Below are 11,424 nucleotides of genomic sequence, written 5' to 3'. Positions count from 1 at the left end.
AGTGCAATTCAAACAGAAGATATCCTATTGCAAGCAATACAAATCTTATAGTTAATAGTATCCATTGCGTGTTTCTTTAGAAACCATGCTGCCCAGTCCAAACAAACCAATATACCGCTTAACCTCTGCTCTTCCCTTTGAGCATTTTAAAGCTGATTTGTTAGCTCCCAGTGCATCTGGGCTGGATCCCCCCCACTCACTTTGGATCTGTTTGAAGCACGTCAGTGTGCTTGGGGACTATCTGGTGTTGGAGCAGATGCTTTGCTCCCGCTTTACATGGTTTCCATTTTTGTGCCGTCAATTATTGATGCAACATGTACACTCTAGCTAAATTGTTGGTGCCCTCATTTTGATTTCGGATGGGAAAACCATCCTTGAAACAGATAAAAGTCATAATAATAATGCATGATTGTATTTTTAGACAGTCAAACTCATTTTGTCAGGTAAATTACTGACTTTGCCATCAAGAAATATTGTTTTAGTCATCAAAGTAAAACCAGTTCAGCGGACATTTAAAGTGCCAAGAAATGACAAGGAGCAGTCAAGTACATTGCAAAACAATTATATTTAATAATCATTTAAGTTACCAGTATACAGTATCAAAAATACAATTATGAGATCATTTCCTGACCAATGGATATACCAATTGATCAACATATCAAAGCATTTTAAAAACATTGAAAAATTGTACCCATGCTGACACAACCTTTTTTTTTGCGCCGATTGTTCAAATTATTAAAAAAAAAGAGTGTGCTTGATGTCTACAGTAGAGGTCATCTGTTCATTATTGCCTTCTTAGGGGTAACGGCCCACTAAGGCCATACTCCGTAAATATTGCATTAGGTATTAAGTTGCAAAAAAAGAACAGTAAACTGATATAATATTAATATTGCATTCCTAATTCTGGTTATAACAATAAAAACGTAAAAGACTGACTACAATTGTACATCATATACAGTTTCTCTCAATAAAATGTATCCACACTTTGACTCTAAGTAGACTTTATTTCTATTTAAGATTTGGTTTTGGAGCAAGTATGGCGGATACAGAGGCTCCCCTACTTACGACCATTCGACTTACGTAAAACGTTAGATACGAACATTTTTTTCGGGATGTCAAAAAATATCTGGACGTTGCTGTAAGTTAGATTTTGTATTGTGTGCACCTTTTTCCGAGTACACGACAGTACTGTAGTGATTCTTTCCGCCGTGTGGTGCTGTGAGAGGTCACCTAGCATCCACCCACTGGTTCGTGTGTAAACATAGCAACGTGTACTGTATCGCTAGCGCTAAGAACTTTGAGGTTTTTATTGTTTAATATCTCTTGCATCCATTTAATATGGTTGGTGATGAGTGTAGAGAAGAGGCGAGCTGTTTCTTTTAAAAGGAAAGTGGAATAAGAAAGCTTGATGCGGTTGAGATAATGGTCGGAACGCTTATTTTCGGCCACATTTTACCACGGAGGAGGACCTCTTGAAGCCCATCTTCCAAAAGTAAGTTGAACTCAAATGTATTTATCTTTATACAGCATATAGAGCATATTATTTTATGAAATGTTTATTTTTTAGTCCAAAACAATTCAGGTCACTAATACAAGCCTTAAACATACTTGTATAAACCTTAAACGTACAAAATATAACACTGAAGCAACTCAAATTCAAATTCAACTTACGAACGTTCGTCCGGAACCTATGTCGTTCGTAAGTAGGGTAGCGTCTGTAATTGTCTTGTAAAAAACACTAAAAATCTTGAATGCATTGTGGAAATTAAAGTTAAAGCTGAAGTGCAAAGACACAATGGTTAATGTGTGGAATTATTTACACTTCAGCTTTGTTTCCACATTTCCATTTTCTAGAAGCCCAGTATTCCCCTATCTTACTCCAAAATTAAAGCTAAAATTCAAAAATCGTTAGGCTATTCAATTTCAAAGTGCGTCTACATTCTTTGGGACACCATGTGCATCTGCTTAGGTCGACATCAAATTAAGATATTTAGATCAACAATTTTTTTAGACTTCTCACTTAGCTTTGAACAATACTTCTTGAAAGGACGGATTTAAATCGATTTCAATATAAAACTTACATTAATAAAAAAATCACCGTCAAAACTGTGCAAACTGAGATTTCAAAATGCAGCTGCCAAGGACTAAAAGCAAAAAAAGCAAACAAGTTTTCACTTCAGAGTCATTTTTCATGAGCAGGATAATTGTCAATTAACTTTAATAACTAATTGGTTGTCTGCCAAAACTTTAAGTAGAACGTCATAACAAAAAGAATGTTTTTTGTTCCTCCCTTTGCTGCACAGTGCTCAAGTGTATAAGGTTCTCATGACAAAAACCCAAAGCTTAAGATACTTATTTAAGGTCCAGTGTCGGTCCCGGGCGCGACGGATTCGCCGAGTTCCCTCGTCTCCAAGCAACGCAAGCTCCTAGAGACACATTTATTCAGAATACACTCGATGTTTTTCTTTAAATGAAGAGCGACACTCACCCGATGATTGCGGCTGGGATGAGGAGGATGATAGCAGCAAAAAGGAAAGTGAAGCCCTTCATGAAGTAAAGCGTGGCCGGATAGATTGAGTTGAAAAGGCCGCTACCCACTAGATAGCATAAACTCTCCACGCAGGCCACCGAGGAAAAGAGGGCACCTGGCAGAGGAAATACTTTGACTTGATTATTTAATCCCAGGGTTCCTAACGCTGAAAACAAGTTAAATTCAAGGCTTTTTAGGACTTCTTTTAGGCCTTTTAAATTTAAGACAAGGTCGACAAAACCCCTTCCACAATTGAAACAAACAAATCAAAAAATGACCACATGAATTAGAGGCAATTTTAAACAACTATTTTTTTTTAAATCACATTTCAGGCCATTTGAAAACGTTCCTTCTGAAAAACATAGTTCTCTCCAAAGTTTTAGACACATATATCGGAGCCATATCCCCCTAGTGGACAGGTGTTAAACAGGCAGCCGGCGGGCCAGATCAGGCCCGCTAAGGGATTGAATCCGGCCCGCGAGACAACACTCAGAGAAGCACAAGAGAAAAACAAGCTGCAGGTTGAAATATGTCAACTTGATGGTGCCAAAGCCAGGTGCCTCTCACAAAGACACTGTACTTGTATTTCTCTCTCTCTCTCTTTCTTTCTTCCCTCTCTCCCTCCCTCTCCCTCTCCCACCCCTTTTCTCCCACTCTCTGTCTCTTTTCACTCTCTCACTCCTTTGTTGCTCTTTGTCTCTTTCTCTCTCTGTGTCTTTTTAACTTATTTTGCTCTAACTTCATTTTTCCCTTTTCTCTCTTTCTCTCTTCCTACCCTTCCCGCTTTCTTTTCTCTTTTCTCTCTTTCTGTCTTTCTATTTCTCTTTGGATTTCTTTCTTCCTCTCCCTTTCTTTCCCCCTCTCTCACGACTTCTCTTTTTATCTCTTTTGTTTCTCACGCTCTCTCCCTCTCTCCCTTTTTTTCTTTCTTTGTCCCGCTCCCTCTCCTTTTCCCTCCCTCTCTCTCTTATTTCTTCTTCTCTCTTTTTCTTTCTCTTTAATATACTAATCCGGCCCCCGACAGAATTTTTGTTCTATCGTGTGGCCCCCGAGTTAAGTTTGACACCCCTGGCGTACATTATATAAATATACAGTACTTCTTGAAATTTGTTTCTATCCCGCAGTTACTTTAGAGTGTTGATGCTCATTTTGACTGCCATTTTTGTCCTAAATAATGGTTTCGAATACAATGTGCAAGCTAAGTTTTTAAAGAAAATGTTACAAAATACTGCAAACAACGACACCAATGTATTTAACTTCAGTGCGGACATCATTTGTTTTCTTGATGACAAGCAGTGATTTTCTTTGTCCCGCCCTCTCTCTTCTTTTCCCTCCCTCTTTCTCTTATTTCTTTATCTCTCTTTTTCTTTCTCTTTAATCTACTAGTCCGGCCCCCGACAGAATGTTTGTTCTATCGTGTGGCCCCTGAGTTCAAATGAGTTTGACACCCCTGCCCTAGTGAGAGGTGGCTAGAGTCAAGAACACATTCACATTTTTTACACTTTTGACTCTTTCTGGGAGATTGATACAGAGGAGGGGATTCCCAGCCCCCTCGCTCGACCCAACTGATGTGTTGCAACATCTCATTGGCAGTCATTAGGTGACCAAGCCCCCCAATTCCAACCCCTAATGCCAAGCGCCAAGCAGGGAGGCAATGGGTACCAATGTTGTAAGTCTTTGGTATGACCTGGCCAAGGCTCAAACCAGCAACCTTCCAGTCTCAGGGCGGGCCCTACCCACAAAGCCACAGAGTTTTAGACATGAAAAACAATAAATTAAAAGGTTGTATGGATCCTCAGCCAAAACTGGCAGATAACCACTAATTCCATAGAACTCTTCTGCTACATTGCTGAGCATGTTCATCACGAATCATGAAAAAAATGACTGAGTTTGATCACATGACCCCGATTTTAGCTAACCTGCATTGGTTCCCTGTAAGCTTAAGATGTGATTTTAAGGTTCTGTTGGTAGTATACAAATTCATGCATGGACTTGCTCCCTCATATCTTTAAGATGAAATCTCCCCCTATGTTCCGGTCCGGAGCCTTCCCTCTGAAAATGCTGGTCTACTAGTGATCTCAAGAGCCAAGAAGAGATCCGCAGGTTCGAGAGCGTTCTCAATTCGGGCCCCGGTGCTGTGGAATGCTCTTCCCCCTGAGATTCGGTCTGCAACCTCAGTGGAACTATTTATATTTAGGATTAAAATAAAACCTTCTATTCTATATCTTATGAATGACTTATACATCATGTTGACAATATCTGTGTATTGTTTGTTACAGCCATTGCAGCCTGGTCATCCTGGAAGGGGCATTACCTCATGTGCGGTCACTTCTCAAGGTTTCTTCATTTTCCTCATTTTGAGGTTTTTCCTTGCCCTCATGTAGGTTTTAGATCAATTAGATGGTGTAATAATAGTCTGTGGTTTGTAATAATCTGTGGTCTGTGCAGCCCTTTGAAACTCTTTGTGATTGAGGGCTATAAAACAAACATGACTTGACTTTAAATCTTTTCAGTTAAAAAAAATATAAATCTTATGTGATCAAATTTTTAAGACTTTTGAAAATTGGATTTAAGATATTTTAATTCCAATTAAGGCCTTATTTTTTAGAAAAATGAATTTACTGCATTTTAAGACTTTTCAAGGATGAAGCATGACGGGTTTTCTGTGATATTAAAATTGGTTATAATCTGAAACCTTAAATAAATATGCAAAAACCTTAGCAATCAGGACAAGGGCAACTATTTTTTTCACAGCTCTTTAGCTAAAACGAAGTCTTTGCAAAAGCAGGAAAGCAAATGAGCTAAATCGGAATCAAATCTGGATCTCACCTTGTTCAGACGGGCTCACCAGCTTGGACAACTTAGATCGGAGCACAGGCGTAGCAGCCACGAAGAAGAAAAGAAAACCATAACCTGGTGGGAAAATACTAAAATAAATGTTGGCAAGGGGAGATGTGACTTACACTCACGCGAGGCAGGTAAGGCTGTGCCTCATCTGTCATTATGGAAATATGAAATCCAAAATATTATAAGCATCATCTCCAAACAGAAGAGCAGCTTCAGCGACAGACTGCTGTCACAGTCTTGTTCCACAGACAGACTGAGGAGATCATTTCTTACTCATGCCATGAGGCTCTCTAACTCCACCCGGTGGCGTAAAAGCCCACATTAAACCCCACCCCCACATTTGCATATTACCTTATTTTTATTACAGTGTGTAGTTTCCATAGCACTATTTAAATACTCCATATCAACACGTTATATTTGGTATTTACCTCTTCGACATGCTGCCTTTCGGCAGACGTTACAGGTCACACAAAACAAAAACAAACAGACTCAGAGACAGTTTCTTCCCCAGATCCATTACCACCCTAAACAGACACCGCACAAAAAACTGAAAAACTCTTGCAAAAACACGACCTCATACGAACGTAAAATGATACTCATGTCTATGTTTCTTGCACATGTTGACTGCACTATGTTTACTGCTCACCTTGCACTATGTTGACTATTTTTTGCACTATAATGACTATTTTTGCACCAAATGCATAATTGCACAAACCCTTACGATACCAAACTGTATTATGATACCAAACTGTATGTAACATCCTACATGCCGACATTTCTTGTGTAAATATTGTGTAAATTATAACTATAACCTTATCCTCCTTGTTTTATAACCTTATCTTCTCTGTTCCTTTATCTTCTTGGCTTTTTTACCTCACTGTGAATGTGTGAAACTGGAGTGTCATGCCCAATTTCGTTGTCACAATATGTTAACCCATTTTGTAACAATGACAATAAAGGTCTATTCTATTATATTTTTGTATTCTATATCTTTCATTTTATTATTTCATTTTTCAACGCAAGGATACTGCTGGAAGGGTGAATTTCCTTACTGGGATGAAAAGAGTATCCATCTATCTATCCATCTATCTATCTATCAGTACAATTTAGAAAGAGAGGAAAAGCGACTTGGATGTAAAGTAGGCTACAGTAGATGAAACCCACTACAAACTGCATGGTAAAAGTTATGTGTCACCTGTGAACATGAGCAGAGTGCTGTTAGCCACGGAGAAAACAAGCAGCCCAGTGATGTTGGACGCCAGACTAATGACGGCGACCCACGAGTCCTCCAACCAGCGCAGCATGACCTTCAAGCCCAGCAGACTGGTGAGGTAGCCCAAATGCAGAGCCGCCGAGCCGTAACCGATGAGTGTGGGGCCCCAGCAAAGCGGCGGGCTCAGCTCGTACAGGACATATAACTCCCTGCTCCCGGTGTGCACAGTGACCACCAGGAAGAAGCAGAACATGTAGAGCAACAGTTTGCACCACTGGAACCTTCCGGCGCTCTCGCTTCCCCCGGTGGAGAAGATATGCCAGACGGCTTTGTAGTGGCGGAAGCTAAAAAGCTTTGCGTCTGGGTCTTTTTTGACAGACTCAGGGACGAACAGAAACGCATAAAGAGCTGATGCCAGGCTGGTCGCCAGGACCAACCAGAAAGGGCTGACGTAGCTACAGAAAAGAAAAAATGGATGGCGTTAATACAGGAATCCCAACGTTTTCCTGTGAGTCCGACATACAGAAAATTTGAAGGATGGACAGGAATTTGCTTTTTCTTTACCAGGCACATCAAAATCTTTGTTTTTGGGTTTTGTCTTGTACGAGAGTCATTAAGGACCTCGACCACCCACAACACGGACTGTTCACGCAGTTATCCTGGAGTGCCAAGTATAAACTTGTTGCAAATTCAGACAACCTTGCATTAAACTGTTCATTAAAACGCCTATTTAACAGTGTTCATTTTACCTCTGAAAAGTGATGGGTCCTAGGGACTCGCATGCTCAAAAATCTATGGGTCCCAACAGAGATCTATGGGTCCCCAAAATTTAGTGTTATCGCGGTTGAAATCGTAAATCGGCGACAAATATATAATATAAATCTATATATTCGTTCAGTTTTAATCATCACAGTTAATTGGTAATACAAAGCAGATATCACTTCAGATTTTTCAGTTCACAATATTGTACACTATACAAAACAATATTTCTGAAATATTTACATATTCATGCAGTTTTAATCATCACAGTTAATTGGTAATACAAAGCAGTTATCACTTCAAATTTTTCAGTTCATATATTCTTAGTGGTTTGCTGTCCCGCCATAGTTGTAATGCCTTCTCAAAGTCCAATCCATTATCATCCTCCTCATAGCGTAACCAGGAATATAATTTAGTCCATTTTGGCAGAAAAGTCCTTTTCTTGCTCGGAGTATTCTTTTGTTTATTTTCTTTCGTCGAATTGTTTGCTTCAAAACCCGTGTTTTCCTTGCCTTCGCGGTCTTCTGTTTTTTCGTGCCGGAATTATTGCCGTTGTTACCACTTTCTGTGTTAGGTTTCGACTTATTACCGACACTGAAGAAATTACCAATTTTTTGTTGATTTGCACCAAATACCTACTGTTTTTTCAAGGGATACGTCTCTTTCACTCAAAAACTTATAATGACGTCATCTCGAAGCAACGAGATCTCGTTTGCCGAGATCGGCGCGAGACCAAAACAACAATGGCGGATCTGCCTGAGGAAAAGTTTGGAGTGGGGTAAATCTTTGTTAAAAAAAAAAAAAGTAATCGGGTAATAATGACAATTTGGTGTCAAAAACGTTGCGTCCCGGGGACGCAAGTTGATTTGAGACTATGCGTCCCCAGCGAAAATGATGCGTCTAGGACGCAGGGACGCGGGCAAACGAGAACACTGATTTAATCAAATAAAGGATTCCTTACCCTTGCACCCGCTTCCAGTGGCCTCCAATAATGCTGGCAAACATCCCTGAAAGGCCAATGCAAGCCTCCAGGACGGCCACCCTGAACGTGCGTGTCTTCCTGTCGCTCGTGTCTGCTACGTACGCGAAGCAGGCGGCCAGTATGGCGTTGAAATCGCCCGAGAGGCCGCTGAACAGGCGGCCCACCAGGAAGTAGACCACGGGCAGCTTCAGGTACATGACCACCAGGTAGACCACCACTTGCATGGCCAGGCCCAAGTTGGGGATAATGAGCACCGGCCTGCGACCTGCAAGATCGCTCCAAGAGCCCAAAAGAGGAACCACCAGGAGGCCCACAGAAAAGCCCGCCAGGCTGATGTAGAGGTTCCAGTGTGCTGTCAGGGTTTCCACTTCCTGGAGAACAAAAATGAATATTTTTTCTTGATCTTTAGTAGTTGTAAATGGGAATCACTTATTTTTAGTACAGTGAGAGTTTGTAAAATCCACTTCCAAAACAGTTCTTCTCGAATGGCAGGTAGGGGTTGCTGGTCTCAACCTAAATTAGGCATGTCCAAAGTCCGGCCTGGGAGCAAGTTACGGCCCATGATCAATTTTTTACTGACCCTTGGCCTCTGTTACAAAATTAATAATATGTGGCCCGCCAGTAGTGCTGACCGCATTATAAAATTAATTTGTACAAAAAGAAAATTCCCCATTTCACCAGGGGCAGTTGCCCTTGGCTTTCTGTGAGAATTTTAGCCCACCCTATTTCTGACACGGCGACTGTAAATAAAAAAAGGAAAGTTGACTGTGAGGGCTGCCGTTTCCAGGACAAGGGGAAATTGTAGTCATTTTTCATTGAAATCCCTAACCATCGCATCTGCCTAATTCGCCAAGAGACAGTGGCTGCTTTCAAAGAATAGAATACGCAATTCCCGGCTTATCAGAGTTAAATGTCAAAGTGTCCTTGGGGATGAAACTGAAACCCTAATGCCCCCAGATAAGCGGGTAGGCCTTGCATGGCTAACACCGCTATTGGTCTATGAGTGTGTGTGTGAATGGGTAAGTGAAGCACAGTGTAAAGCGCTTTCTGAGGTCTTCAGTGACTTGAAAAGCGCTGAAGGATTTTATACATTGGACTATAAAGGATTTTTTACGATAGACTCAGTTTAATGAAAGATTTTCACCGAGTGGGCTTTAGTTCAATGTACAAGGTCAGGGCAGGCTGGTGGAATATGTTGTTCTATCTATCTATTTAGACATCTATATATATATATATATATATATATATATATATATATTTATATTGGGTATTTGTGTATTCTATATCTTTTATTTCATTATTTTATTTTTCAACACAAGGATATTGCTGAAAGTGTGAATTTCTCCACAGGAATGAATAAAGTATCTATTTATCTATCTATTTAGACATCTATCCATCTATCTAGCTATCTATAGACATCTATCTATATATATATATATATATATATATATATCTATATTGGGTATTTTTGTATTCTATATCTTTTATTTCATTATTTAATTTTTCAACACAAGGATACTGCTGGAAGTGTGAATTTCTCCATGGGAATGAATAAAGTATCTATCTATCTATCTATTTAGACATCCATCTGATATATATATATATATATATATATATATTATTCAGGTGGATTGGCCGGTCCAAATTGTCCCTAGGTGTGATGAGCGAGCGAGTTGTCTGTCCCTGTGTGCCCTGCGATTGGCTGGCAGCCAGTTCAGGGTGTCCCCTGTCCACTGCCCGATGATTGCTGGAATGGGCTCCAGCACCCCCGCGACCCTACTGAGGATAAGCGGTGCAGCTGATGAGATGAGATAGTATATATATAAACCACCCCCAATTCTGCAAGGGTTCCGCGATACCTTGTGCAGAGCTCCCGGCTCCACGGAGCTGTTGCCGCATTCGGACGTCTTGGAGGCATTGTAGCCGAGGTCTTCGCTAATCCGCTCCCACAGATACTGAGTGACGAGCGGCGCTTGGAGCACCACAGCAAACACAGACAGGAACATGACCGGCTCCACTGTCACCGGGAGCGGGCACGCAAACGGCGGCCCCGCCGGGCGAGGGGTTGGCGGCCGGGTGTCCTCTTCTTCCTCATGGCCGAGCGACAAGTTGGACGAGTCGTCGGCTTTCGATTCTTCGTCCTCGGGAAGGATGGCAGCCGTGTCCGGCTCGTACATGTTTTACTCGTATTCAAGTATTAAACATTTACAAAGTCCACTTACTTCATGCAGTGACAAGTCATTCTTAAAACTGATTTTGTGTTTGTCGCCGTGTAAAAAGTTAATGGCAGCGGTTTGTAAACCTCAGCAAAAGCAACAAAAGGAAGTTGCTGATTTTCTCAATAGGTGTTGACTTGGTGACACCTGTTGGATTAAATGCGGTACTACAACACATACGACTGGAATACAGTACCTTCCTCCCATATTTTTCATTAAAACCATGGGCGTAACAAGCCCGTTTTTGCGGGTGCTCAAGCTCACCCAAATAAAATAGCATACCTGTCAACCTCCAGGGCTCCATGCCCTTAAAACTGTCGTATTTTCCCTTACAAAATACAAAATAATCTTCCACCATTTTTTTTTCAAACGTTTTTATTTATGTAGTTTAACATGTGATATTTTACATGTGTTTCGTTATATCAATTATATTGTTAATTAACATTTTATTGTGAGATCCTGAGATGCTCTACATGAATGAGGTTTATTATTAAAAAAAGGTTCAAAAATTTATCATTATAAAAAGTTGAAAAATTGAGTAGCTTGGACGTTCACTGTAGAAGAAAAAAATACATGCAAATATAATTAAGTAGAAAAATACATTTTCCTTTTTCAAATTATTAATTCATTTAAAAAAAATATTGTTGGTAATATACTGATTAAAGGGATAAACACAAACCTGTCTTTTTTCATTTTCTCCATTTATACTTCCTTTTTTTCTTAACTTCTTTATACAACATAATAATTCGTAATATAATGCATCAAAGCAAGTGAGCCGTTTGAGAGCCGGCTCTCTTTAATGAGTTGAGCCGAAAAAGCCGGTTCTATAAAAAGAGACAGACTTCCTTTCACTACATCAAACCGCTCGCTTCGTTTG

The 11,424-nt window shown here is 40.3% G+C and overlaps 1 protein-coding gene across 1 annotated transcript; it reads right to left on the bottom strand.

Moving 5' to 3' along the window:
• Nucleotides 1–546: 546 nt before the first annotated feature.
• slc46a1 (solute carrier family 46 member 1) lies at nucleotides 547–10,646 on the bottom strand. Its single transcript, XM_088346358.1, has 6 exons — nucleotides 10,191–10,646; nucleotides 8,311–8,702; nucleotides 6,573–7,045; nucleotides 5,360–5,443; nucleotides 2,489–2,645; nucleotides 547–2,426 (listed from the first exon to the last, which is right to left on the bottom strand). Exons 1-6 carry the CDS (start codon nucleotides 10,506–10,508, stop codon nucleotides 2,357–2,359), a joined length of 1,494 nt encoding a protein of 497 aa, XP_088202484.1. The 5' UTR covers nucleotides 10,509–10,646; the 3' UTR covers nucleotides 547–2,356.
• Between the last annotated feature and the right edge of the window lie 778 nt (nucleotides 10,647–11,424).

Source organism: Urocampus carinirostris, chromosome 10 (assembly GCF_059441175.1).
Source record: "Urocampus carinirostris isolate Australia breed hairy pipefish chromosome 10, RoL_Ucar_1.0, whole genome shotgun sequence".
In the NCBI taxonomy this organism is placed as follows: Eukaryota; Metazoa; Chordata; class Actinopteri; order Syngnathiformes; family Syngnathidae; genus Urocampus; species Urocampus carinirostris.
The sequence above is the reverse complement of the archived record's forward strand: the minus strand, read 5'-3'. Positions and strand labels throughout refer to the sequence as shown.

What these genes read in the sequence shown, in the direction of transcription:
- slc46a1 (XM_088346358.1), bottom strand. Translation starts at nt 10,508, where the DNA reads ATGTACGAGCCGGACACGGCTGCCATCCTTCCCGAGGACGAAGAATCG. An exon ending in CACTCTGCTCATGTTCACAG is followed by an intron (nt 5,444 to 6,572) that starts GTGACACATAAC and finishes TTTTCCCACCAG; the next exon opens with GTTATGGTTTTCTTTTCTTC. An exon ending in GGTGAGCCCGTCTGAACAAG is followed by an intron (nt 2,646 to 5,359) that starts GTGAGATCCAGA and finishes TTCCTCTGCCAG; the next exon opens with GTGCCCTCTTTTCCTCGGTG.